The sequence below is a fragment of the Sphaeramia orbicularis genome, chromosome 20, assembly GCF_902148855.1.
Source record: "Sphaeramia orbicularis chromosome 20, fSphaOr1.1, whole genome shotgun sequence".
NCBI classification, from domain to species: Eukaryota; Metazoa; Chordata; class Actinopteri; order Kurtiformes; family Apogonidae; genus Sphaeramia; species Sphaeramia orbicularis.
The window spans coordinates 5,933,428-5,960,556 of NC_043976.1; the positions used below are offsets into that span (position 1 = coordinate 5,933,428).

At 40.2% G+C, this 27,129-nt stretch overlaps 1 protein-coding gene across 5 annotated transcripts in view; it reads right to left on the reverse strand.

Annotated features, from left to right (window-relative positions):
- Positions 1–5,878: 5,878 nt before the first annotated feature.
- The window catches only part of LOC115410999 (MAGUK p55 subfamily member 7), a 120,306-nt gene continuing 99,055 nt past the window's right edge, over positions 5,879–27,129 (reverse strand). For all 5 annotated transcript variants that reach the window (XM_030122892.1, XM_030122891.1, XM_030122890.1 and 2 more), the window contains 3 exons: positions 25,480–25,588; positions 21,553–21,696; positions 5,879–8,327 (listed from right to left, as the gene is read on the reverse strand). In XM_030122892.1, coding sequence (XP_029978752.1) covers positions 8,148–8,327; positions 21,553–21,696; positions 25,480–25,588 — 433 coding nt within the window. In that variant the 3' untranslated portion in view covers positions 5,879–8,147. The remainder of the gene's footprint in view (positions 8,328–21,552; positions 21,697–25,479; positions 25,589–27,129) is intronic.

The window sequence follows — 27,129 nt, forward strand, 5'->3', positions numbered from 1 at the left end:
CCTGGAGAAATGGCAGGTGGGCATAGGGACGGTGATCATACGCTTTCCAGCAACATGTTGAAAAGAATTCCTCAATTGGGTTTAGGAAAGGTGAATATGGAGGCAAGTTTACAACAGAAAAAAATGGATGGTTGACAAACCAATTTTGGACCAACTGAGAGCAATGAAAGCTTACATTATCCCATATTAACCATGTATCTTGTCTGGTCTGGATTGTCTTCATTTGGACCAAGAATTCCCTGAAGAATATCCAGAAATGTCAGGATAGGTCCAGTGTTATAGGGGCCAAGTGTTGCAAGGTGGTGTAGAACACCATTATTAGTTATGGCATGGTAACATTTCCTCCACATTGGCCTGGGACATTGATGATTGCCTTCTGTCCAATGATATTTCTCCCTCTCCGTCTTGACTTGGTGAGGTTGAATCCCACCTCATCCACATTGATGTATTCATGCAGAATGGGGTGGGCATCCATCTCCAATATTCTCTGTATTACACAGACAAAGGAATAGATCAGGATATGCACAATACAATAGTCTGTCTCAGCAGATGAAAGTCAGATGTACTGGAAGTGCTATGTATATACCTCCACATACTCATGGCACAGGTTCTTTACTCTGTCACAGTTCCTTTCAAATGGGACCTTGTACAGCTGCTTCATTTGGATCTGATTCCTCTGGAGGATATGATGTATTGTTGAAAGACTTACAGCATCAGTATTGTTGAATATGGTTTAATCTTGCAAAGTATGATTTTGAATCTCACAGATTCTAATGCCGTTATTTGCCAAAACCATATTCACAATTGTGGTCTCCTGCTCTTGTGAGAATATACGACTTCATCCTCCATGATACTGTCGTCTTTCCACTCTGGAAAACATACAGTGTAGTGCAGTACGTACAATGGATGTTTTGAGCTACAATAGAATACATGCAGAAATGGCTATTACTGTACATGTATATTACTGTTGATTGTTGCATACCTGTTCTCATTTCAAAAGGGTCGAATTATGGCTACCACTGTAAATCGACTCAAGTTAGGTCGGACTCTGAGTCCAGCCTCTCTCATAGTCAACCCATGATTGATGACATGATCATCAGAGTAGCCCTAATCTCATCAGACTACTCTTCTTGGTTCCTCTCTTTCCCTTACTCCTCCAAGTCGTCCTCTTCCTGCTCCCCTTCCAAAGCGTCCTCTTCCTTTTCCTGCTCCTCTTCCAAAGTGTCCTCCATGAACTCGAACCCCTTGCCGTCCTCTGCATCCTCTTCTGACTCCCCTGTCTCTCTCTGCATTGTTGTTATCCATTGTTCAAGACAGGTAACTTGACCTTTGGTGTATTTATAGGCCAGTGTCAGGCAGTGTTTGGTTGGTGTTCAGTAAAGCAATTATTGCTTGCACATGTGAGGGCAGAGTCTGAGGCTCTGATGAATAAGTGTGGCATTTTGATTGGTTGTGTTTGAAATCGGAAATCAAGTTACTTCCTGATAGATTTTTGTGTGTTAGGTAGAGAATTGTGTGTATTGATATGCAAAAATTTAAAAGCTAAATTGAAAACTGTCAAGACTGAGAATTAGCTTATGGTTTTGCTGATTTGATGTGGAGTTGTGAAGTCTGAGTGAAAGGTTTTAGAAATTGTGTGCTACACAACGGTTTCGTATGTAAGCAATTGAAAAAAACTGTAGATGTCAGTAGCAGCACTTTGTTCCAGTCAGACTAATGACAACTACAATAAAGCACGTTTACAAAAGGAACTAAGAACTGGAATGGGATTATTAAGTACTCGTATTGGTACTTGCTCTCGGCAAATACTCAAATGTAAATACTCGTACTTTTACTCAGTCTGGAAAAAAGCGGTACTGGTGCGTCCCCAATATATATGTTTATGTTTATGTTTATGCATTTGGCAGACGCTTTTTTCCAAAGCGACTTCCAAAGTGAGTACTATATACATATATATATATATATATATATATATATATATATATATATATATATACACACATATATATATATATTTTTGTGTGGATGCCAATCATTTATGAAACTCTGGTTGATACTGAACCACTCCCATTTCTGGAAAATGTCCCAAACCACAACATAAATAGAATCCTCTGCCTCTTAGATTGTTTCCATCCATTGTTGGTGTCTGGTGCACTTTGAACTGGCTTATATCATGTGCAGTTGGTTTGAAAATAGTGTGTTCAGTTTTGAGTGGCTGTATTTACTTATTGACAACTGTGCTGTATTTGTGTCTAGCATTTGCCTCCTGTGTTCACTGTTTGCAGCTCATGTGTATAACAGTGAGAAATGTATTTTAGAGAATGAGAATGTGTGTTAAATTGTGGAAAAAAAGTGCTACAGGTGAGAAAATTGTGTCTAAGTACAAGAATCAGTTTAAGGGTGTGTCAAAAGAGTGTTTGAATTGATAAATGAGTTTGTGCAGCTGACTAGTTGAGTCAGAGAATGCGGTTTTGTATTTTAGTGATTCAGAAAAACTGTAATGTCACAATTCCACTTAGGTTATTTATTTTGGTTAGGTCATTTATTTATTTATTTATTTTTCTTTATGGTTAACTTGAATTGATGCCCTCTTTAACTGTATTTTAGCTATTAAAACCTGGATGGCAGAAAACTTCTTGCAGCTCAACCAGGGCAAAACTGAAGTTTTAGTTATCGGTCCTGAGGCTACGAGAGAGAAATACTTACCAAAACTACAAGCGTATTCTTTTAACCTATCTGAACAAGTAAAAAACCTGGGCGTTATCTTTGACTCTGAGGTCACTTTCATCCCACATATTAGATCCATTGTAAAAACAAGATTTTGTCATCTTAAGAACATAGCCAGAGTCCATCCAGTTCTCTCTCAAGCCAACACAGAGATGCTGATGAATGCTTTTATTTCCAGTAGAATTGACTACTGTAATGCCCTGCTTTCTGGTCTTCCCAAAGATAGAATTTCACAACTCCAACTTCTTCAGAATTCAGCCACTCGAGTGCTGACGAAGACCAGAAGGTGGGCTCACATTACACCGGTTTTAAAATCACTGCATTGGCTCCCTGTGTGTTTCAGGATTGATTTTAAGGTCCTTTTAATAGTTTTTAAATGTTTTAATGGTCCTGCTCCTTCTTATCTTTTAGACATGCTTTTACCATATGAACCCTCGCGGACCCTGAGGTCCTCTGGCACTGGCCTTTTACTTGTTCCAAAAGCTAACACAAAAACTCACGGCGAGGCAGCTTTTCAGCATTATGCTCCTCGCCTATGGAACAGCCTGCCAGGGAACCTCAGGGCCACAGAGAATGTAGAAATTTTTCAAACCAGACTCAAGACCCACCTCTTTAATTTGGCTTTTAACTAATGCCCTTTTTATCCACTAAGGTTTTATCGTTATAATTTTATATGTCTTAAGATTCTTTCAACCAATGCTTCTGTTTTGTCATTTTAATGTTTAATATTTATATTATATTTATATATATGTCTTACATATATATAAATATGTGGCGCCTTCTTTCACTGGGGTCTGCTCCTTTCTGGTGGCCCTTTCCCACTGGTTGGGATGTGGTGCTGTGTCGCTGGCACCTGGTTGCTGGGGTCGGCGGCTGCCTCCTGGTGCAGATGACTCCCTGAGACAGCTCCTCCTCTTTTACTTTTACTTTCTGGTCCTCTCGTGCTTAGTTAGTCTTTTTAAGTGTGTGTGTGCTTGTGGCTGTGCATATGTGTGCGTGTGTATGTGAGTGGGTGGGTGGGTGTGTGCGGGTGGGTGGTGGTACTGATTTTAAACTTATATGTAAAGCACTTTGTGCTACATCCTGAATGTATGAAAAGTGCTATATAAATAAAGATTGATTGATTGATTGATTGAACTTAGGAGCCTACAGGGCACTGTAAAACATAAACATTTTTACCAGAACAGTTTTAATTTTCAGCTTACATTAATTTAAATTAGGGTTTCTCAACGGGGGCGGTACACCCCCAGGGGTTTTGAACAAGAAAGCTGAAAGGGGGCACTCAGGCACAAATGGGGGGTATTAGTCACTATTATTCATCACAATGTATAAGTATGTATATCCAATGGCGTATTTACCTATCTGTGCCCCCCCCCCCCCCCCCCATTTGAAAATCTGCAGAAAAAAATGCTCCTTTGGCAAGGATGTGAACCACGATCTTCCACTTTCTAACGTGTAACCTACTGAACTGTCAGTAGAAGTAATAGTTGACCTATTTTGCCATCTGTTTGTTTTGATTCTTTTTTGGATGCAACGTTTATTCTGTGGGTGGTTTTTGGGTGCAATCTTGCAAAGCTCTCCTATCCCTTGTATTGGAGGAATGGGGGAGGTCTATTGTTCACTTGCTATTTCTAATTAGAATTTATATAGTAAAGGGAATTAAATCTGAACTAGCCTAAAGTCAACTATTAATAAAGAGACAGCTGTCTATTCAAGCAGCATTTGAGTCTGCACACCAAACTATATATATAGGTCTAGAAACACTGAAATGTATAACTATTTAAAAAACAATGGTAAGTTGCTATATTGTAGATTGTCTTTCAAAGAATGCCAATACTCTGCATTTCACCAATGCATGATCTGAACTTAATTATCACACTTAATTATCCCATGTACAATATTGTACCAATTCTGGCTAAAAGTCTTTGAATCTCTGGAGCATGACTTAAAATGGCCAACACATATCTTACAGCCTGCCAGCTTGCTCACACTAAGTACTGCAAAAAAAAAAAAAAAAAAATTGGTTTATAATGATTAGTATGTAATTAATATGCAATTTAATGCAAACTTACAACAAAAAATGCAAATGCTTATAAGTAATGTAGGGTATATGAAATGCTTTTTGTGTTGTGGCTCCACTACTGGTTTATGGGAGCTACAGAAATGGACAATCAAATATACACATTTTCTTTCAAGTCTTGTAAAAAAGTGGTTAAGGGTGTCTAAACGTAGGTTCAAATATAATCAAATATATAATCTTTCTACAAACAGTGTCGTGAAAACTTTATTTAAGACAGTAATAATAGAATGAATAAAAGTCAACAAATACATAAAAACATGTTTGAATTTTTTGACAAAGTAATAGTATGTGAAAATGTGGTAAAAAGTCAGTGCCAAGCGGTGTCAATAAATTTAAGTTACTGAGTTCTATCGGTTATAACTTTTTTTTCTATTGAATCAATTGAAAATTGAAAAACAGTTTTAAAAAATAGAGATTCTAAGCTAAAAAAATAAGCCCATGCAGTATATCCTAAGAATAACTTTGATTTTTATCATACATGTTCACTTTCCCTTGACCTATTAAGTTACCTATTTTCATATATATAAATAAAGATTTTCCTGGCAAAAAATGGGGCTTGGCTATCTGCCAAGTTGTCATTTTTATGCTCAGCCACACTGGCTGTGTGGTATTGTCATCAGTTGGCCGTCCATCCATCCGTCTGTCCAAAAACTTTGTCATGCACTGATAAGTCAGGCCACTGGGGGCAGTAATGTGCCTGATAAGTCAGGCCGAGGGTTTTCAAGTGCACGCACATTATGTTAAATATTGGGATTGGTCCAGAATTTTTATGAAAGCTAATACAGAGAGTTTGACAAGAACCATTTTCATGTGTAGTCATTTCCAAGATGAAAGTTGTAAGTGCTGTTTACTTAACTGTGCGCTCCACAGTGATCCTCTGTAGAGCAGCTGACAGATGTTTCTGAATGACTTTCCTCCAAACCGAACAAAGATGGATGTGAATGGCACACAAAGGCATAAATCCCAGGGACACTGGAATCTATGTCTCATAGCGTTCCACCTCACATCATAGCTCACTTTTCTTCACCCAGCAATGAAATTATTATATCAATAATAACACATTTTAAACAGTTTAGTTGGGATTTGTTTTAATATAAAATGTTGCAGTTATCAAGAATATGTCATTTCATACAACTTGCCTCATAAACAGCATTTCAATTACAGCAAGGAATTAAAAATATTTCTGGTGACTGTACTAATCTGATTCTGATTAATAATACAGCAGAGGGATGAGCTACAAGGTGGGGAACTAGAAGATTTATAAAAAGGGAACGCAAAAGTAGACTAAAACAAAACAAAAAAAAAACATCTAAGATCAGGAGGGTTGTGAGAGTCCCTTTAACATGATACTTTAACATGATACTGTTGTCCTTATCACCTCTTTGAAAATTGACGACAATCAAACATGGATATTGTTGTTTAATAAAAAAGTAAAAATAAATATACAGAAAAAGACATTGGGCAAGATACACTGTGTTGGTCACACAGCTAGCATATGGGAGAATCATCATGTTTCTGAGAATTTATATGATGATTTTTCAAATTTTAAAGAAGTATTAAGTGATTACAATAATTTTCTGATGTTCATTAGTTCACTTTCTTAAGAGTTCGATAAGAAGATCAATACCATGTTCATGTCTTTATATTCAGTACCAAACTAGCATCAACAGACATCAGCCTAGCAAAGAATGATCATTTGCTGGAAGGAAACAGGTAGCATAGCTTTTTCCACATTTGAAACACTAATTAAATGACATGTTTCACCCTGTTGCTTAATCCATATGAAAACAGAAATGTAAAAAGCACAAGTTTGTACCCTCACATAACTGTGCAAGTAATATTTATATACTTTGGAAAGCGCCCGGCTAATTTCCAGACAGGCTAATTATTTTCTTTCTCTGCTTTCAGTCCTAACTAGATGCTAAGCTAACCTAGGCTTTTTGATTCATGACTCTGAAGCCTCATAAAATGTAGTTATAGATGTCAAGCAATATTGTTCATCTTATTCCAACTCAAAGCATTAGCAAAACTTTGAAATAATAATAATGATACTCGAGATTATAAGAAGCTTAAAAAAAATTAATGACCCAGATGTGGAAGCTAATTATCTATATGATAGAGATATAAAATATTAAGTACTGAGTAAAAGAAAATGACTAAGTATGACTGGGAATTGGAGGCTCATGTTAGCAATAAATTCATAACTCTCGTAAAGCCAGGAGCAGCTACTTAGCATTTCGAAGCTGGAGGTGTGCGATGGACCCTCTATTAGCAGCCTTACTAAAGCAATTTTTATGTGAGTAAAAATAAAGACTCCACCCTAATAAAACACAATTGTGAACATTTTCTTCTTACACGCTGCCAAATGTGTCCAGTTGTGGGACTTTAAATGGCAAAGCTGTTATGCTGGGCACCTTCATATGAAGGGTGGCTTTTCAAAATGCTCCTAAATGGAATATGTAACACCTAAATAAAATGGCTCTGTATGTGCTTTGTAGGGGGAAAACTAGATGAAATCAAAACACCCGACTGCAAGAGGAGACGCCTGTAGCATAAAAGGCTGACAGAGAGGTGGCTACAGTTGGGATCAGGTTGCTCAAATGTCAAGGTATGTATATAAAAAGTATGAAAAAATAACTGGAAGATATTAGAAAATATATTAATTTCTCTTAAATAAAATACACTTATTGCCCTTTCTTGAAAGTGTACCTGACAAATGTTTTGTTTGGATGTTGGAGTAACAGTCATGGAAGCATTTTAGAAACACAGAAATACAGTAAGACACAAGGCAAATATAGTTTCTTCTCTGCCCATTTTCCCCTCATAAGTTGTGTTCTTTTACAGACATGTGCATGTAAATCGTCCACCATGAAGAAATATATCAATCCCTTTGGTTTCTAATGGTCTACAGTTATAAACACGCTAAAATTGGGATTCCTGGTTGGCGGGGTTGTTGATGTGCTGGCAGAACTGCTGATGCTGTGATGGTCCAGGCTCGTTCCACATTCTGGTTTGGACTAAAGAAATCCAACTCGTGCCCTGGTTATGACCCAGACTAAGACCCACATGTAATGTCCAAGGACTGTACCCTGGACAGACGCCCTGAGCGTGACCCAGAGTAGTGTTAGATCTGGTCAGACTTGAACATCCATATCCAAACCGTGGCTAAAGTTTAGAGCCAGTTTTTAGCTCTGTGCAGCTCAAGTACGGCGACCCAGCAGTCTGGCAATGTCATGTTTTATTCCCCCCCGACACCAGCCACAGCAGACACAAAGATAAAAACCTGCATAGTTTTGTCAAAGCCCTTGCCTTATTTTCCCTCTTATGTGTTGTGCAGGTCTCAGGAGTGAGTCCAGCTGACTGGAACCCAGTGATTCTCCGTCTCCACCTTCTTCAGCGCCAAACGCAACTCACTAAAGGCAGTTGAGAGGTCATCGTTGACAATGACTTTCTCAAACAGATGTCCATACTGAGTCTCCATGATTTGGGCAGTTCTCACCATCTCCTGGAAGTCATCCTCCTGCAGTATACATGAGTACAGAGAGAAAAGAGAAGGATGGATAGATGGGGAAAAAAAGAAAAAGACAGTGATCAGAATGAAATGTACAAACCATGTGAAGCCAGAACTGTTCAATTTAAGTTGAGCATCTGCTACAAAGAGAAACATCAGCCACAGTAAACAAGGGGAGATAAATTCACATACTGTAAACATAAATTACATGGCCTTGAACACGCAAATAAACACAAAGTGGCCTGAACAGAGCCCGTTATAACCTCCCGGAGATATGGTACCCACACTTGAACCCTGGCACTGACCACGCACTAAAACTTGCCCATACAAGAACTTGACCTCAAGGAATTTTCATCATTTCCTCTGCTGAACACGCACGGTTATCCAATTCACAAAGAAAATAAAACCTCCTCAAAATAAGCAGAGGACAAACATAACCATCATTTTACAAAAGACAGACATGTAAAACATACATGATTGCCTGTCTGGATCTAATTTGAAATGACAGCTTGTGGACAATGTTTTTTGGTGTCAGGAACAAACCTGCTGCAAAGCTTACCATACTTTATGGGAACTGGCACCAAAATGGAAACAAAAAACATGGCACAGATTGACTTTTAGGCCTGCAAAACATCTCTCCACAGAGGTTACAGTGTAATCTTGCAATATACAGCTCCATTATGATTTAACACCAATGACTTTCATTGCGTTTTGGCTGTTACTTGGTATATCTATACTTCATTCTTAAAAATGATGTGTGCAATGCTAACAACTCTTCAACACGATAGTGGTGCAGCAAAAAGACACACAATGAAGACTGCTGGGGCCAACAGATTGAAAGATTTGCCTAGTCTAGCCCAAAGAAAGATGACTATTGCAGTTGTTGCACATGGCATTCACCTCCCTTGGGGTACATCTGTTAATACTTCAAAATTCTTCCACATATACAAAACAATAAGAACCTTCGAGCTGCATTTAAATGCAGAAATTTTCTTCAACATGAGTGTGATTGGGTAAGCATTTTCGTACTCCTGAGTGATAGTGACCTGAGAGGGATGGAGATAGACAGACTAGATTACACAGGTTTTTGGGGGTTTTCATGTAATTGAGAAAAAAACATATGAACAAATAAAGTGGAAAATGCCAAAGAAAAACTCTAAAAATTTCTTGTTTTTCATAAACAAGGCATTTCTTATCTAAGCAGGGTATGAGGCATAAATATAAAAATGGCCACAGTACTGTGGTGGTTGTTTCCACCAAATTAGCTCTGGTTCTTGAACCATTTCCGTTCAGGATTTTTGGGACATTGGCGCCATTTTGTGGCCCAACCCAAGTTTCCAATAGTTTTGAAGGGAACCATCGTAATCAAGGATGTGTCAGATCATAATATGGATATCATTCTGTCCTCCAGTTCTAAATTTTGACAAATTTACTAAGAAGCCTTGCTTTTTTTAATTTATTTTCATACGAGCTTGTCTTCAGGTAAAACCAGCATTGGTCAACTCTATGACAAGTTCAGCTTCCAGCTTAGTCCGCCTCCTGCTACTTTCTGGATGAGCAAATTGCCTCCAAACATAGGATTTCGCTGGCAGATTCGTTTTTTCCTTCTGTTTTCTCAGACTACTCCAATGTTGCTGTTTTATTTGCGGCCTCATTCTTGTCTGAAGAGTATGACTTGCCCAGAATGGGTCACACCTCAGGTCAAGGGAAAACTTTCAATGTTTTGCTTCTAATTGGAAAACCAACTCTCTGTGTTCTGAACTAATTTGGTCAAAATGTTCCAAACAGTTCAAAATCAGCTGTATGCATGATGGTGGAAAAGTGGGGGTCTGGGTTAACAGGGTTATGTCAAGTGCAGCAACAACAGCAGCAGCTCCATTGGTTACACTAACTTGTATCTCATTCCTCTCAGACTTCTTGAAGAAACAAGTGATAGTGTGACCTCAATTGTAAAATGTGTTCATTATCAGGACAAATGAGATGCATAAAATCTTTGCACACTGACATGGAGGGTTGACCAGGGGTCCTCCAGGTGGACAAAGAGCCTTCCAAGTCACTAAGCAAATCAGCTGTCCGGTGCCAGGAGAAAAACCCTGTGCTAAGTTGGAGGAAAAGCCAACTGCTGTATTTTTATCAGGCTAGGAGTAAATATTACCAATCTGAGGCTCCTGTATTCTTAGAGTATACTGAAAGCAGCACAGGTATCGCTTCGCTGTGGTCCACTCTGGCTTCAGCTGTGTGGGTCCTGGCTCATTCTACCCCTCAGTCCAACAGTGGGGCTAAAGTAGCTGCACTGATTTAGCTTTATGTTTTTACTGGGAACACTCAACTTTAGATTTCTGGACAGATTCAGTTTTTATAGTGACCTCTCTGCCAAACACACAATTATAAATACATACACAGATGCACATTCATGTGCAGAAACTCAATCACACACACACACACACACAAACACACACACACACACACGCTGGATTTGTGTTGCGTGTGTTTACGTGCACGCACTGTGTACGCACATAAACACTCTCTCATTAAAATTGAAAAGTCCTAAACGGCTCAGTTTTTAGAGACTTTCTCTCCAGCCAGGTCTTACTTCAGAATATTTCTGGTGGTTTTCCGCTTCATAATGGATTAGTTGCGCAGCTAAATATAAACACTCACTCACTGTGACACTTAGCAAAAGCCCTGTCTGCTATTTTTTGTTCGGCTGTCATGCATGTACAGTATAAAACCGCACAGGCAGCTACAAAAACAAATCTATGTTATCTCACGCTCTATTGTCTTTTGTGAGGAAGATGTGATGGTTTTATCAGCCTGAAGGATGAGAGGACTGAAAGCAGCTCAGGGAGTGCAGAAGGTTTGTTGGCCTGTGGAGGAAACTGATCCACTGTGGGGCTATATTCTCTCATCTGGACCGAATCCCCCCTTCTGCTCTGTTTGAGCTCAGCTGGACCAGGACTTACAGATGACCACTGTGTCCAGTGCCAGGAAGACAACCTCTCTGACCTGTCCTGGAAACTAAATAAACTGCTGTTGTTTTTGCTTTTTTCTTTCGTGTGTGTGATGTTTCCATGTCCACCGGCAAGTCTCTATGCATATGTCTCAAGTCAGGCCATTCCAGGTAAAAGAACATTAATCACAGCAGGAAGCTGCTTAAGGGACACTGAGATGGAAAGAGAATCAGAATGAAAATTATAAGATAGATGTAGGGTGAAATAACAGGGGTAGAATGCTGAAGGAGGCGAATGGAAAGCTGGGCGAGTTCGAGTGAGTGTTTGGCATCTGATGATTGGTGCTGGATCGCTCTCCTCAGAGGGCAATTTGAGCTGATGCCACTTCTGGAGGGCCAAATCTGAGAGCAAAAACACCGGGGACTCATTTATCCTCAATGCCATTAGATTGCTTAATTTCCACATGAAATGATGTAGCGTCTTGTGCCTGTTTAACTACTTTGTTCCAACACTGATAAATGGCAGTTTTCATTGCACAATCTGAGGCTGGCGACTCAAAGCCTAGTTTTGCCACAGAGTTTTGTCTACACTTAATACATTTTAATTGATTTATTGTATTTATGTCTTGTTTTTATGTATTTCTTTGTTTTCTTTAATATATATTGTAATTTTTCAGAGTGTAACATCTGTCTTGAAAGGAAACTCATCAGCCCAATGGGACTATAAACCTTTTCAATACTTGGCATAATACGTGGCATAAAACAGAACGTGTCGGCCTCAGATATCACACCACCACACACTTTGTCCACAGTGGAAAATCTGATTTTATTGATTCCAGTAAAACACACCTGTCTTTGTATTTAAAACAGCTCTGATGAGTCAAAAGCTGTCTGCTAATGCACTATCTGTGCTGTTATATCATTACAACCTGCATTGTACGTTCAATCAGCCTGTTTTTGCTTGTTTGTGCTGCGTAAAGACCAACTCTGAATCCTCTTTGGCCAAAACAGTGGAGCTAAAGTCTGACCACTCTGTTGAAATGAGACAACTGTTTCTCAGCTTTATCATTAAAGCAGACCTGTCTGTTTGAGAGAAATACAGCTGGCGGTCAATGCACTATGTCTGAGACGACTCACTCGACAACAGTTTCTTTTTCAGTGGCTTTAAGAGCAAATCTGTGCTGGCTTATGTCCTGTCACTGTACACGAACATGATCACAGAACAAGGTTTTTTTTTACCTGGCTAAAATATGCCTCCCTGTCGCACAGTTTTATGCAGGTACATTTGTGTTACTTAGGAGAATAGAAGGGGCTAATAAAGGGACAGTGAATAATAACAGCTAAAGCCGTGGATTGTTAGCAGTCATGTTTCTTACAACTAAAACACATTGTTTTCCAGACCCCTAGTGGGAAACGAGGAGCAGACTGAAGCATAGCTCTATTTCACTGTGGGAGTAATGTAAACTGACTGTGTACCTCTACCAGGATTTTACAAAGTTGATTTTACTCTGTGTCTGTGTTTTACACTTTGGCCTTATCACTGGCCTCATGTTAGAATGCTCCATGCAAACAGATCATTTTACGTAGCAAGTAGAGAATTTGCCACATTTTCTTGATCTCGGTAGTTTGGTAATAATAATGATAATCAATGGATTAGATTTATATAGCACATTTCTACGAATGCATACTCAAAGCGTGTACAGTGGATCCATTATTCATTCACTCACACATTCACACTCTGGTGGTGGTAAATTACACAGCTGCCCTGGGGCAGGCTGACGGAAGCATGGCTGCCAATTCGCGCCTACGGCCCCTCCGACCACCACTGTACATTTATACGCATTCATACACCGGTGTGAGTAGCAGCACTGGAGGCAAGGTGGGTGAAGTGTCTTGCCCAAGGACACAACAGTACATGACTATGACAGAGTGAGATCCGACCCGCCAACCCTTCGGTTATTGGACGACCCACTCTACCTCGTGAGCCACATATGGTATACAGCACTGCAGGTTCAGGGTAAGTATTAGGTTACTTACACCTGTAGGTAGATTTGTTTAGCAATCAGATGATATCCTTTTGACATTTCCCCTCCTCATGTTACACTACTATTTATCACATTTTCTTGTCTTCATCTGAGTGAATTGTGGATAGAAATATAACCTTGACATCCCTTCATATAAGAAGTACAATTACAGCCACATGGTTGTATGCCTCTAGAAACCACTTAAGTTTGGGTGTACACTCATTTACCTCCACCAGGAGGTATTGTGATCACTTTGCTTTGTGTGTGTGCGTGTTTGTTTGTTTTTTAGCAAGATAACTCAAAAAGTTATGGACTGATTTTCATGAAATTTTCAGGAGATGTTGATACTGGCACAAGGAAGAAATGATTAAATTTTGGTGGTGATCGGGGGTGGCCCACTGATCTGCCTTGGTGGAGGTCTGCACTCTCCAAGTGCTTTTCTTGTTTCAACTGCCTTTGACAGGATACATTCAGGGTGGTTGTTTATGTCATGGCATTTATTTTCAGCCAGAGCACTACTGCAATTGCAATAATTTTTGGCCAACATCTTGTATTGATGAGTCAGACTGTTTTGTTAAGTCTTCTCCTTTACATCCCAAAGATTCTCAGTGTGGTTCAGGTCTGGACTATGTGGTGGCCAATCCATGGGTAAATGATGTCTTATGCTCCTGACTTTCACAATCTGATACTGATTAAGCATGGTATTTGTCATCTTGGAATATTTTAGTCTCATCAGGGAACAAAAAATCCCTGGTCCCAAGACCTGGTCATTCAGTACACTGAGGTTCAGCAGGACACATTACTGAACCTAGACCTGACCAACTTAACCAACCTCAGATCATAAAACTTCCCCCAAAGGCTTGTACTATAGGTACTAGGCATGATGGGTAATCACTTCCTTCATCTTTCTTCTGACCTTGATGTGACCATCACTCTGGAACAGGGTCAATCTGGAGTCATCAGACCACGTGACCTTTTCCCCCATTGAAATACAGTCCAATACTCACTACTCACTCTGTCAGTTAAAGGGTTAAAAAAACTTATCCAATGGAAGGATCTGAACTATTTGCCTTGTTAAATCCAGATGGTGACTTTTTTGGCCAGGCTGTGTATGAACATAAGACTTGGAATACATTTAGTAAAACATGTTTTTGTTGTTCAATGTCACCTCAGGTCTCACTATACTGATTGCATAGTTCCAGTGGAATACTTGCAGTCTGAACTAAAGATTATTTGTTTTGAAGTATGGTATTGAAAAATATGTATAAAAATATTTTTGCAGAATATAATGATGTCACACTGAATTTGGCCTTTGCCTTGTGGACATAAAAATATTCTTATGTCGTTGCCAAAATTTTTGGTAAAAAACCACAAAAAACACTTTTGTGATGTCATAGCAACCTTCAGCTTTGTCAGCCAAATCCTAACTAAATAAAAATACTGAAAGTGCAAAAATTGTAATCCCATCCTTATTTTGTTTCACTGGAATGTTTGGCATTGAATGAAAATCCTTTCAGATGCTACCTAGTGGCCACCAGGTCTTTATTGGTGCATTTCAATGCTCAAGTGAAGATCCCAACTCAGCAGTCAATTTTGTAGTCTTCCATCTTGGCTAAAGGTGGAGGTTGAAGAATGGTGATGGTGCAAGTAGCCATAAGGTGGAAAATTTTAAGGTGTACTGTATGACAGCACGTGTCAGATTTCCTTGCTTGTAGCATCTGTTCTCAATAAAAAAATATACAGTATGAAACAGAAATCACTGCCAAGTTGCACAAGGCGATTTCCACCTGCAGACTCCATTGTCACTGGCACATATTTTAGTGCACGCTTGTGGTTAGTCAGCCTCCATCCCCTTGACAGCGCTCACTCCTCCTCAGTGTCCCATCATATCGTCATCCTCAGTGTGTCGGTGACCCAGTACGTGGCCTTACTGCGGCCCGTGGTGAATGAGACACGCGAGCAAGAAAGTAAGAGCTGGGCCCGGCGGAGCTGGGAAAACCATCATCTACCCCCAGAACACCCCTTCCACCACCCCCACCCCACCATCGACCCATCCCTGCTGCTCCCCATATCCACTGAATCTAACAGCAGCTCTGAACAGCGGCTGATTGGTTTCATGTGTGTCCCATGCTGGGCCTGGATGACCTCATCACTCTCACACACATGTATGTTACATACAACGGCCACATGGTGTTTCTGTTTTTTTTCTGTATGGTTCTCTAAGTAAGAAGGCCACAATAACCCCACCTTATCTACAGTCTACATGCTGACTGTAGACATATAAATCCCCTTGAAACCTAAATACACATTAACTATGGAATTTAAGGTATTGTGTTTCTGTTCAAATTTGAAATATTGTCAGTTAAGGTACTGTGAAATTTATGACATTTTGGGTGTGGGTTAGCTTGACATTTATGTTGTTCATGATCCCAGTCAAAACCAAATTAACTAGCCACAGTTACCTGCTAAATAGCTACCTTGGTATCCATTCATTCACTCAGAGATTGATCATATAATTTGCCAGCTACAGACAGTACGGCAATATGTGATGTAATATGTTACTAACTCATTAGCATATTATTTTACTACATCTACCATTTTGTTAACATGTTTTTGCTCTGGAAATGGGGTAGCTCATGTTACTAGCTAGCTATGTGTCAGTTAGACCCAATAATGAGCTGTTTGTTGACTAGGTATTGTGCCAGTTATTAGGCCTGTAACGGTACACAAAATTTTTGGTTCGGTACGTTTTCGGTTTTCAAAGCCACGGTTCATTTTTTCCGGTTCGGTATGGGAAGAAAGAAAACCCCTCAAAATGTCTATTAATGCATTTATGAATTTTTTAAAACATTTTTCCCCCAATTTTTGGAGATAATAGAATATAGAAAAACAGGAATAATATAATTCTGCTGCTACAAATCAAATAGAAAATGAAATAAATTATTAATATTACTAAATGTATTTAAAACATTAGCATTGCACTTTTCCCTTGAAAGGTAGTTTCGAACAAACAAGAAAACTCTAATCACAGTTCTGTCAGTTCACATTCTGCATAGAAATAAAACAAAAATTCCACATTAAGTGCAATTTTAACAAGAGGGTAAACTGGTATTCTGTTTAAACAAACTGAAGAGAAACACTGACAACACAATGAACCAAATTATTTATTTTAGGACAGAGAACAAACTGTTTAGGACACTGTGTGTATTTGTGTGTGCCTGTGTGCACGGGGGATTTTTTTTTTTTTTTTGTCGGAGCCGGGGGGTAGGGGGGACGCGCAGTTATATACCTGGGGTGCGGTCCATAACTAACGTAACGAAAGCTGTCGTGAAACGAAAGTGAAACTTTACATACTTTCAACGTTGTATTTATTCCTCTATTATATAGCGTGCGTGACAGACAGACAGACAGACAGACAGACAAACAGACAGAGCTAGTGTAAGTGTTTTAGAACTACCGCAGTTCATAGGGGCCAAACAACGTCCGTCTTATTAACGCCTCTTTCCACATTGTTGTCTTTCACCGGGACCTGAACCGATCCAAACTGGACTGTAATGATGGTGGAGGGTCTTCAGTCCCTTCCTTCCAGGTTCACATCATATTTGTTGTTTTTTTTAACCTTATATCAACTGCTATTTCATATTTCGGTTCAGTGTGTGTTCCCTCAATATGTCCGTGTGAAACTTGCGCGGATTTAAAGTTCCGCATCGAACAACATCTTTCATTCTTTTTTCTTTTTCTCATCATACTGTGCCGTTTCGGTACAGCTGTGTACCGAACCGAACAGGTGCGTACCAAAACGGTTCAGTTCGGTACGTGTACCGTTACAGGCCTACCAGTTATGAATGCTTATTTTCACAATTTGTGGATGGTTAATAAAACACTCAACTGAGATATCATGCTCTGTTTTCCATAAAGTTGGGATATAATATTTTTTTTTACCTCTTTTCATGAGATTATTGTGAAAATGTGATTTACTCTTGATAGATAAAGTGGAGCTAAGACTCAGTATGTAGTCATTGCACCGTGTCAAAGGTGGTGACTTATGTGTATAAATATGAATAAAATGAGGAATGTGTCTGAAAACAAAATTATTCCAAGTTTATGGGTAACAGTGTATATACATTTGTACTATTTCAAAGTGAATTTCCAGAGGCTTAAAGGTGCGGGAGACGTTTGTCACCAATTTTTCATCAAATCTGTAAAACCCCAATCATAGCCTTTAGTATCACGAATCCGTAAGTCTTTCTGTGATTACTCACCTGAATGTCTTACCTCACGGTGAACAATTTCGAAGTTTCATCCACCATAAACAAACCGTGTGTTTACAAACAGAGCTGGGAGGGAACTCGGGCATCTTTGGAATTTTGTTGCGACGTGCATTGTGGGAAACGGAGGTTCGCGCAACCGCCTGGCAGCGGCAGTGCAGCCATATGATATTACATGGATGAAACAAACACGACACGGAAACGACTGAAACGGAGTAAACGGAACTCCGCCTGGCAGCTGCAGCAATCATGACGCGGAAACGGCTGGAGTTCCGCTTCCCTCCTGCTGTTTCCGCATTTCAGCCGTTTCCATGTCATGTTTTTAATATCATATTACAAATATAATATCATATGGTTGCGCTGCCAGGCAGCTGCACAAACCTTTGTTTCCAACAATGCACATTGCGACAAAATTCCAAAGATGCCCGAGTTACCTCCCGGCTCTGTTTGTAAACACATGGTTTGTTTATGGTGGATGGCACTTCAAAATCGTTCACCATGAGGGAAGAGATTCAGGTGCGTAATCACAGAAAGACTTACGGATTTGTGATACTTAGGCTATGACTGGGGTTTTACAGATTTGATGAAAAATTGGTTACGAAAGTCTCCCACAGCTTTAAACTCAGTGGATTAGAGTCGCATGGTGTCCATGTGTCCCCCCTAGATCTCTCACTCTCTCTCTTTAACCCCAACTGGTCAAGGCAGATGACCATCCTTCAGGAGTCAGGGTCTGCTTGTTCAGTTTCTGCCTGTTAAAGGAAGTTTTTCCTCACCACTGTCACCAAGTATTTGCTCCTGGAGGATTCTGTTGGGTTCTGTAAATTGGCTTGAGAGTCTGGTTTCGATCAGCTCTATATGTGAAGTGTTATATGATAACTTTTGTTATGATTTGACGCTATATAAATAAAGTTTGATTAATTGATTGATTGAACACTGAACACTTGACTTCTTTTCCAGAGTCTCTGTGTTTTATCGCCTGACAGGTTTTCCATGGATCATATCTGGATCTGCTGCTGTGGTCCTGCTTCTCTTCTGCCTCCATCATCATTAATCATTCATCCATATAGTTGTGATAGTGTTTATTATATAGTTACAAAACTGGTAGAGGTTTTTATTATAAGTACTAACAGATACAGTAGCAGTATATCCACTGTTAATACTTGTATTTGCAGTAGTAGTATTAACAGTTATGGACATTTGTTCTAGCTATTGGTAATTATACCAGCACCAGCTGCTTTAGTTTTAACCAGTTCTAGTTCAGTTTGCTGTGCATCCTTGTGTCTCCCCCATTTCAGCTCCCCCAATATCTCACTCGCTCTCTCTTCCCCAACTGGTCAATGCAGATGACCATCCTCCAGGAGTCGAAGTCTGCTCAAGGTTTCTGCTTGTCAAAAGGAAGTTTTTCCTCGCCACTGTCATCAAGTGTTTGCTCCTGGAGGATTCTGTTGGGTTCTGTAAATTGGCCTAAGAGTCTGGTTTCAACCAGCTCTATATGTAAAGTGCTATGAAATATTTTTTGTTGTAATTTGGCATAATATAAATAAAATTTGATTGATTGATTGACTGATTGAACCATCAAATAAAAAACAAATACCTCTCTAACTGTCCTGCTGTCTTTTCACAATACTAACAGCTTATAACACATTTTTGTACTGTATCTAATACATACGAACAGAGAAATGAATTTTCCATTGAGCATGTTATGCAGCATCACATTAAGGTTAACTCGAATATTTCTGTTAAGTTACTAAGTTGAATACATCCACTGTTTTTTTTTTTTAATTTCCATGCTTAAAGGTAGGGTGCGAGATGTTTTCCTGGTGATATACTGCTTAAAATCGCCTTCACACCCCGATTACAACCAATTAACTAAATGCTGGCGACACGGTGGTGCAGTGGTTAGCACTCGTGCCTCACAGCAAGAAGGTCCTGGGTTTGATTCCAACACCAGTTGATGGGGGTAGGACCTTTCTGTGTGGAGTTTGCATGTTCTCCCCGTGTCTTTGTGGGTTCTCTCCAGGTACTCTGGCTTCCTCCCACCATCCAAAGACATGCACTGATAGGTTAATTGGTTAATCTAAATTGCCCATAGGTGTGAATGTGAGAGAGATTCTTTATGTGTCAGCCCTGCGATGAACTGGCGAAATGTCCAGGGTGTACCCCGCCTTTGCCCATAAGTAGCTGGGATAGGCCCCAAGCGACCCCCGTGACCCCAGTGAGGATAAAGCGGGTTCAGAAAATGAATGAATGAATGAATAATTAAATGCTCTAACACAAAAATTTAAAAAAATTAGTCACCTGTGGAATGGACAGGACTGAAAAAACACCATCCAATCATTTTGAGCGATTAAACGGTGATTGAATGGTGATATGTCTATCAAACTCAACTGCCATTTGCCCCCCCCACCCCTTCTTGAATGAATTGTGCGTTCTCAGAGGCTTGGAGCGCTTGTACAGGAAGCGAAGCCAGAGCCAGAGCTTGGCTATATTAGCTATACTAGGATGGAAAGTTCACCAGCAAACTGTTTTGTCACTAACATAAATCACTAGGAAATGTAACATTAGTCAGATAGGTATGAACTGGGGCTGTTCTGTAAGAGCGGGGGTGTTGGAGGAGATTGAATGAGGTACACAGATCTGCAAGCTGAAGCCGTAGTCGGTGTGGGAGCCTGAGCCGGGGCTGTACGGGGCCGGAGCCTCAGCCAGGGTTGGAGCCTGAGCTGGGGCTTTAGTGGGCGTCGGTGCACAAGCCAGGGCCGTATGGGGCTGGAGCCAGGGCTGGGGCCGGGCCGTAGCCGTAGCCAGCATCGGAGCCCGCGCCTCAGCTGGAGCCGGAGCTGGGGCCGGGCCGGAGCCGTAGCCAGCATCGGAGCCCGCGCCTCAGCTGGAGCCAGGGCTGGGGCCGGGCCGGAGCCGTAGCCAGCATCGGAGCCCGCGCCTCAGCTGGGGTCGGAGCTGGAGCTGGGGCCGGGCTCTGAGCTGGAGCTGGAGCCGGAGCTGGGGCCATAGCTGTAACCGGGCCGTAGCCTGAGCCAGGGCTGTATGGGGCTGGAGCCAAAGCCTCAGCCAGCGAATTGTTGCTGTGCAGTGCTTGTGAACCCTCGGGAACAAGCATTGTGCGTGGCTTCAGAGGAATGTCTGAAGAAAGGGGTTTGGACTTTTGAATTGAGTAATTTCAAAATGAAGCTTGCTCGAACCGTTTTTCTAAGATCTCGTACCCCACCTTTCAATACATGTGCATTACCACTGAATATGTGTCGTTCCCATCGTATCATGCAACACACTGATATATCAGCAGGAAGTGGTTGATGTTCACTGCTGTCTATCAGTGGCTAATGTTCTATCAAATATGTTGTTTTATCAGGGTTCCTCTGAATTTTACCTACCCTGTTTTTTCAGTCTCTGATCAGTAATAGGGAAACTGTCAAATTATAACAATAAATAAAATCCCCCACCTTATATGACTTGAAAACAGCAGTATGACATTCATTATTACATTTCAGTAGCCTATTGTAAGCCTGATGTGGCTGCTGTTTGAAATTAGACCATTTTAGTGTTTGGATAATCTTTGTGCTGTAAATGAACTTTGTCCCTACATGTTTATTCTGTCCTCTGACTGTTACTAAAGGTACACTCTGTATCCTGTTATTTTCTGCAAAAATTACTTAATTACTTCATTGAGATCGTTAAACTTTCATCTAGTCTAATTTTATTTCAATAGCAATAACAACTACTTCGATCAAGTTAAAGGCTCGAGAGTCTGGTTTTGACTGGCTCAATATGTAAAGTATCATGAGATGACTTTTATGATTTGGCACTATATAAATAAAATTGGATTGAATTGGATTGAAAAGAACAAGTTTGGATAAATATAATACAATTTCCGGCCATTTTCTAAATCAATGCAGACAAGACTAATCTCTAAATAATAAGTGATGTTGATCAGTGATCCTGTGTGAGACATAAGCCCTCTCACAGCTCCAGACACTCACCGTAAAGGGCTTGGCTGTTCCCTTGTCGTCCTTGCCTGATATGATTTTGGCATTTTTCCTCGTTTCCCTCAGTCTCTCAATTGATGGTGGTTTCACAAACACAACGAAGGGCTTGAACTCAGCTGTACGCAAGTGTTTGATTGTCTAAAGAGCCAGAAAAGAGGAATAAATATGAATGTAAAAGCAAAGAATAAATGAAAACCAGACAAAAAACAGGGAAACTAGAAACAGGAAGAAAAGACAAATGTAACTGCATAGTGAATTGACATGTCTGCAGAGGACTTTAATCTAAAAATATATACAAACCACCGTTCACTAGTTCTCACACACCTCAGTTTCCTGGGAAAGAACACCTTCATTTACAGGAAAAGAAAGTCTTACATTATAAGAATTATAATGACCTCCACATTTGGTTCATTTCTTCTTTCTCATCAGTATGATGTTAAAGCTATACCGTATGATGTGGCATTTTTACACTTTTGTCATCTTAAAATGCTCCTAATAAGCATGTGTCAAACTAAAATGTAAAAGAAATCCACCAGGTATTGAAACTCAAAAATGTTTAATTCTCATATATTGCTCATATTTCTGATAAAATTCTGACCAATCATTTTATTTGGTCCGAATGAAATAATTGGCCGACCCTGGCTGAGCCTCCTGTCAATCAACCTTTACCACTGTCCCGCATCCGATCCATTACCACCGTCCCGCATCTGATATGTGTACCTCTGAATCTGATGCTTCACTTGCGCTGCTCCTCTTGGCACTGACCAGTCTCCTGTCTGGGGATTTGAATGGATAGGACTCAAATGCACATGTTGAGGGGAAAAAACAAATTTATTAACAGAAACAACAACCAAGGGGAACAAACAGGAGTCCGGTGAATGAAGGATGGAGATACAGTCCAGGAGTCAGGTGTACTGGACAGACAGGTCTGCCCAAAGCTCAGCTTTTATGACCCTGGGACTCATACAGGCACATGAACTTGGTGTCACACAATGTAGGATGATGTAGGATGATAAATGAATTATAACTATTATATATATATATATATATATATATATATATATATATATATATATATATATATATTTTAGAATCTATAATATAATATTATAATAATATATATTTTATATATATTATATATATTACTGGGCACCTCATTGCCCAGGTGATGAGGTGCAGTGAAGACACTGACCCCGTGCTGCACAGATCAGACCCTTAAATACAGGATCTACTGATGAAACAGGAGCCCAGCAGGTGGATGATGTATCTGATTGCTGAAGGAGGGATCGGTGGACACGCCAAAGTGGACTGGACCTCTGCCTCCACCTCCGCTTCCACCGCACGCATCAGGTGACAGGAGGAGAGCATCAGAACTCAGGCAGGGAGAAGCGGGCGGGGCTTTGGAGGGAGGCGAGTTGATCATGTTCAGATTTTTACTAAGAGCTGTGAGAAATGCCACATCGGTAGGTATAGCTTTAATATATGACTTTGTGCAATGCAAGACACAGACACTGTTTCCATCAAATTTCAAGCTCTCATTTACTCACACTGTGGCAGAAATACTTACATTTTTTAACACTGGAAACCGAAATTCATTGTTTTTGATAACATAAACTTAAACCTAACCTCTGGTCATAATGTAAGAATGAGATGATTCATAAAAGAAGTCAACCAGGTCATTATATAAGAGAAAACAAAGGTTTTTGACTGGTAGTGTACATTTCTGGAATGAAAGTGAAAATGTCAGAATCTGAGTTTAGTTTGCTTTGAAGCTGTTAGTCAATTAGACAAACAGCAGTACGTGTCCCATATTTTTGGAGTCTCTAAATATTTAATGGTCATTAAAAATAATTTGAGAAATAATCCGAGGATGAATCAATACTGGTGTTTGGACTTTATACACAACTTTTTTTCCACACTGTTCTGCAGACTTTCTTAGATCTTTGCACCAAATACACTAAATGTGACATTTGCCCATTGTCCATACATGTTGCAGTAGTATATATGTTACATTACTCTCATGTTTCATGAGGATCCTTTGGCATACTTAAAAGGTCATGAAACCATGATGTTTTGCAGCTGAAGTGTATGGGTGGATGTATGTGCATATTATAGCAAAAGTCACATTTTTCAGCTTTTTTTCTTTGATGACAGTTGCTTGAAACAACAGTAATCCAGTCCTTAAGAGGTGGAAGGGAGGTCAGAGGTGGTTAGTGGTGGCGTCGGGCTGTGGGCCCTCCTCTGGAGCTGGCGTTGGGATGACGGGTTCTTTTCTGTGCTAAAAGACAGTGGGTTCAACCCACAACTGATAGGACAAGGGATTAGAGACCCAAAGGAGAAGAAGGAGAGGAACCACTGGAGGCATTGAGTGCAGCTTTCATCAGCAGCTCATCGAGCCAGCATGTGGGAGCACATGGCATCCGTCTGCCATAAGTTATGGTGGAGTGTGAGCTCAGAGAGGAGGTGGGGGAGGAGGACTGGATGAAAAAAAACATGTATGGATGCCAAATACAAACAAATAAAAAACATATATGAATGCACACCTAGAGGTAACCTCTGGGACTGAAAGATGAAGCCGACACATAAGCAAAACCTGTAGTTCCTCTCATGGCCTCCATTGATGTCCATGTTAAAATGCCCAATTTTACAGCAGGTTTATAGCAAAAACAAATGGCAATTTTGGTTTCTATAGTAAATTTACATATTCACATAGTGAGTTGTTACATAACTCACCTGATTAAATGATATTAAGGCTTAAAGTTATGAATTATTAAAGGAGTGGCTTCTTTGAATGACATTGAGTTTACTGAGTTGGACACAAGCATCTGTTCATTCAATATTGTTTAGTTTTTCCTGACAGACTGTAGTTGCAGCTGAAAAGTGACATTAACAAGACCATCATAGGAACCTGTCATGTATTTTACTTAATTATAATATGTAACCTGTTAGTATACCTCAGCTACATTACCTAAAGTTAGGATTAATTTGTCACTGAATTACATCAAAGAATTAAAGGGGTGAAACTGAAGCTTTTTTTTTTAATACTTTGTGTACTGCATATAAGATGTGGACAGAGGATTTGAAATCACTCAGTGTTTAGTAAAGTGGTGTTTTGAGGACAGTAGTTTGCCTCTTGGCTGTTGCCATGATGGCTTTTTGGACAATGAAGTGACTATATTTGGACAAAATGGGCAGTCAGTGTTAGTCAGTTTGTGGTGTTCAGATTAGCTTGGGGAGCTTCACACAGCTCCACATTCTCTTCCACGTATCGCTTCTGTTTTCAAAGAAGAAAACCAAGATGGCAAGATTCGAGACATCAAAACAGCAGTGCACAAACCAATGGGTGACATCACGAAGGCTTCCAATTTCCAATTTTTATATACAGGTTGTAATATACATGTATCCACTCAAGCTTTCTCTCACAGTCTTTAGCCAAGGGATCTGGGACTGACTTTCATTGCCACTCAGGCCCGGGTGGTTTGAAAACATGCCAGGGTAATCTATATAATGGCATATTTGTGCCTGTGTGTCATTATCCACTGAGTAAAAACAAACAGAGAAGAGCTTGCGGGGCTAGAGGCTGGCCGATACAAGCCTGACCCTGGATAATGGGAATCGTGCTCGGGGTGTTTTGTCGGGCTTCAGTGACAAACTGGCCATTTGTGCGGTAGTCTGATCGCCACCACCCAAGATACACAAGCCAAAGAGGAAATCTTCAAATAGAGGAAATTAGCAGTAATTGCTCCCTCAAAATGACACCCTTTAAAAGTCACTTTGGTAACCCAGTAAGCAGCCAAGGCCTTGAGAAGAAGAGAGATGCTTGAGATAGCTGGGGGTAGAGGTGCTGAAAGATGAAAAATGCAGCAAAATAAAGGGATGGTGAGGAAGATTGGGATGCAGGGATGGGTTTGTGTTACTCACATGGGGCTGGACATCCAATAAGCACACTTTGTGCTTAGAGAGAACGGAGCGTACAGAATCCAGACTTGTCCCATAATAATTCCCTTTGTACTCGCCATACTCGATGAACCTGAGAGGTGGGATGGAGAGAGACTGAGATGAGAAGATACCTGAGCAAAGAAAACACCTCTGTGATAGTTTGTGCAGGGATTATGTCTAATGTAAGACTAATGTCCCCTGGGAGTAACATTAGAATCTTGTTGTAATCTGTGTCAGCACACTCCAAGGATCCATCTGAGAAATAATGATATATAAAAACCCAACAAATCCACAGAGACAGGAGGATTATTCTTTCAACCGCTGACAGATCTGAAGATAGCATTTTTTAGCACAACTTAAAAACCAGACATTTTGGCTGAGTGTGTTTTATATAATCTCCTACATTTCAATCAGTAACACCTGTTTGTTCCAGAGAGACCACAAATATCCCTGAACGCCAAAAGTGTCCCCCTTTAATCCAGGAGGGGTTTAGCCAAGCAAGCAAACAAACACTTTCCACATAAGATAATCTTGCTCTTTTCACAGCAATCAGCTGTCATTGTGACAGAAAAAAGCAAAACACTGTATTTGTAGCTGAAAACAAGGAGGGAAAAAGGCAACTGAGTGGAGTAACGACATGGAAAGAATTTGGACCTAATAAGAGTACGCTCCAGTCTGTCCACAATGAGTGTCAGACTGCCACGGTGTGACTGATGCCATGTATATCACAGGTTTTATGGTAATTGCCCATGTAAGAATGGTTTTACTCAGGGGTTTTTTGTTTTTAATGTGGGGGATTAAGGCCCTCCAAACTCTGATTTGGTTATGGGAAATTCATTTAAGAGCTTACAGAAATCTGTGTTTAACCTTTTAACACTTTTCATGTAAATTTCACTCACTGTTGGAGTGGGGGTTGGCAACCAACACATGCACAAAACAAACAAGCAAGCCACCTATCCTATCCTCCTGGAAGAGAGAGAGAGAGAGAGAAAAAATAGGCAAGACTTTTACTTTGCCACAGAATATTAGGACTGATATCTATATCTATATATATATATGTATATACACACACACACACATACATATGTGTGTATATATATATATATATATATATATATGTGTGTGTGTGTGTGTGCGTGTGTGTTTGGTTCCATTTTATTTTATTTATTTATTTTTACATTTTTTTCTTCTTCTCTTTCCCTTTCTTCATCGTTATTATTATTGTTATTATTATTATTGTTATTGTCATTATTATTACAATCAATCAATCAATCTTTATACAGCACGTTTCATACATTGAGGATGTAGCACAAAGTGCTTTACATATAAGTTTAAAAATCAACCCCCCCCCCCCCCCCCCCACACACACACACACACACACACACACACACAAGCACACATACAATTAAAAAAGACTGACTGAGCACGAGAGGACCAGAAAGTAAAAGAGGAGGAGGAGGTGCTGTCTCAGGGAGCCATCTGCACCGGGAGGCAGCCACCGACCTCGGCAACCTGGCGCCAGTGACACAGTGCCACATCCTGACCACTGAGAGAGGGCCAACTGACACCACATCGTGGCGGCAGGGACCCCCACCCACCAGAAAGGAGCAGACTCCAGGGAAGGAAGGCGCC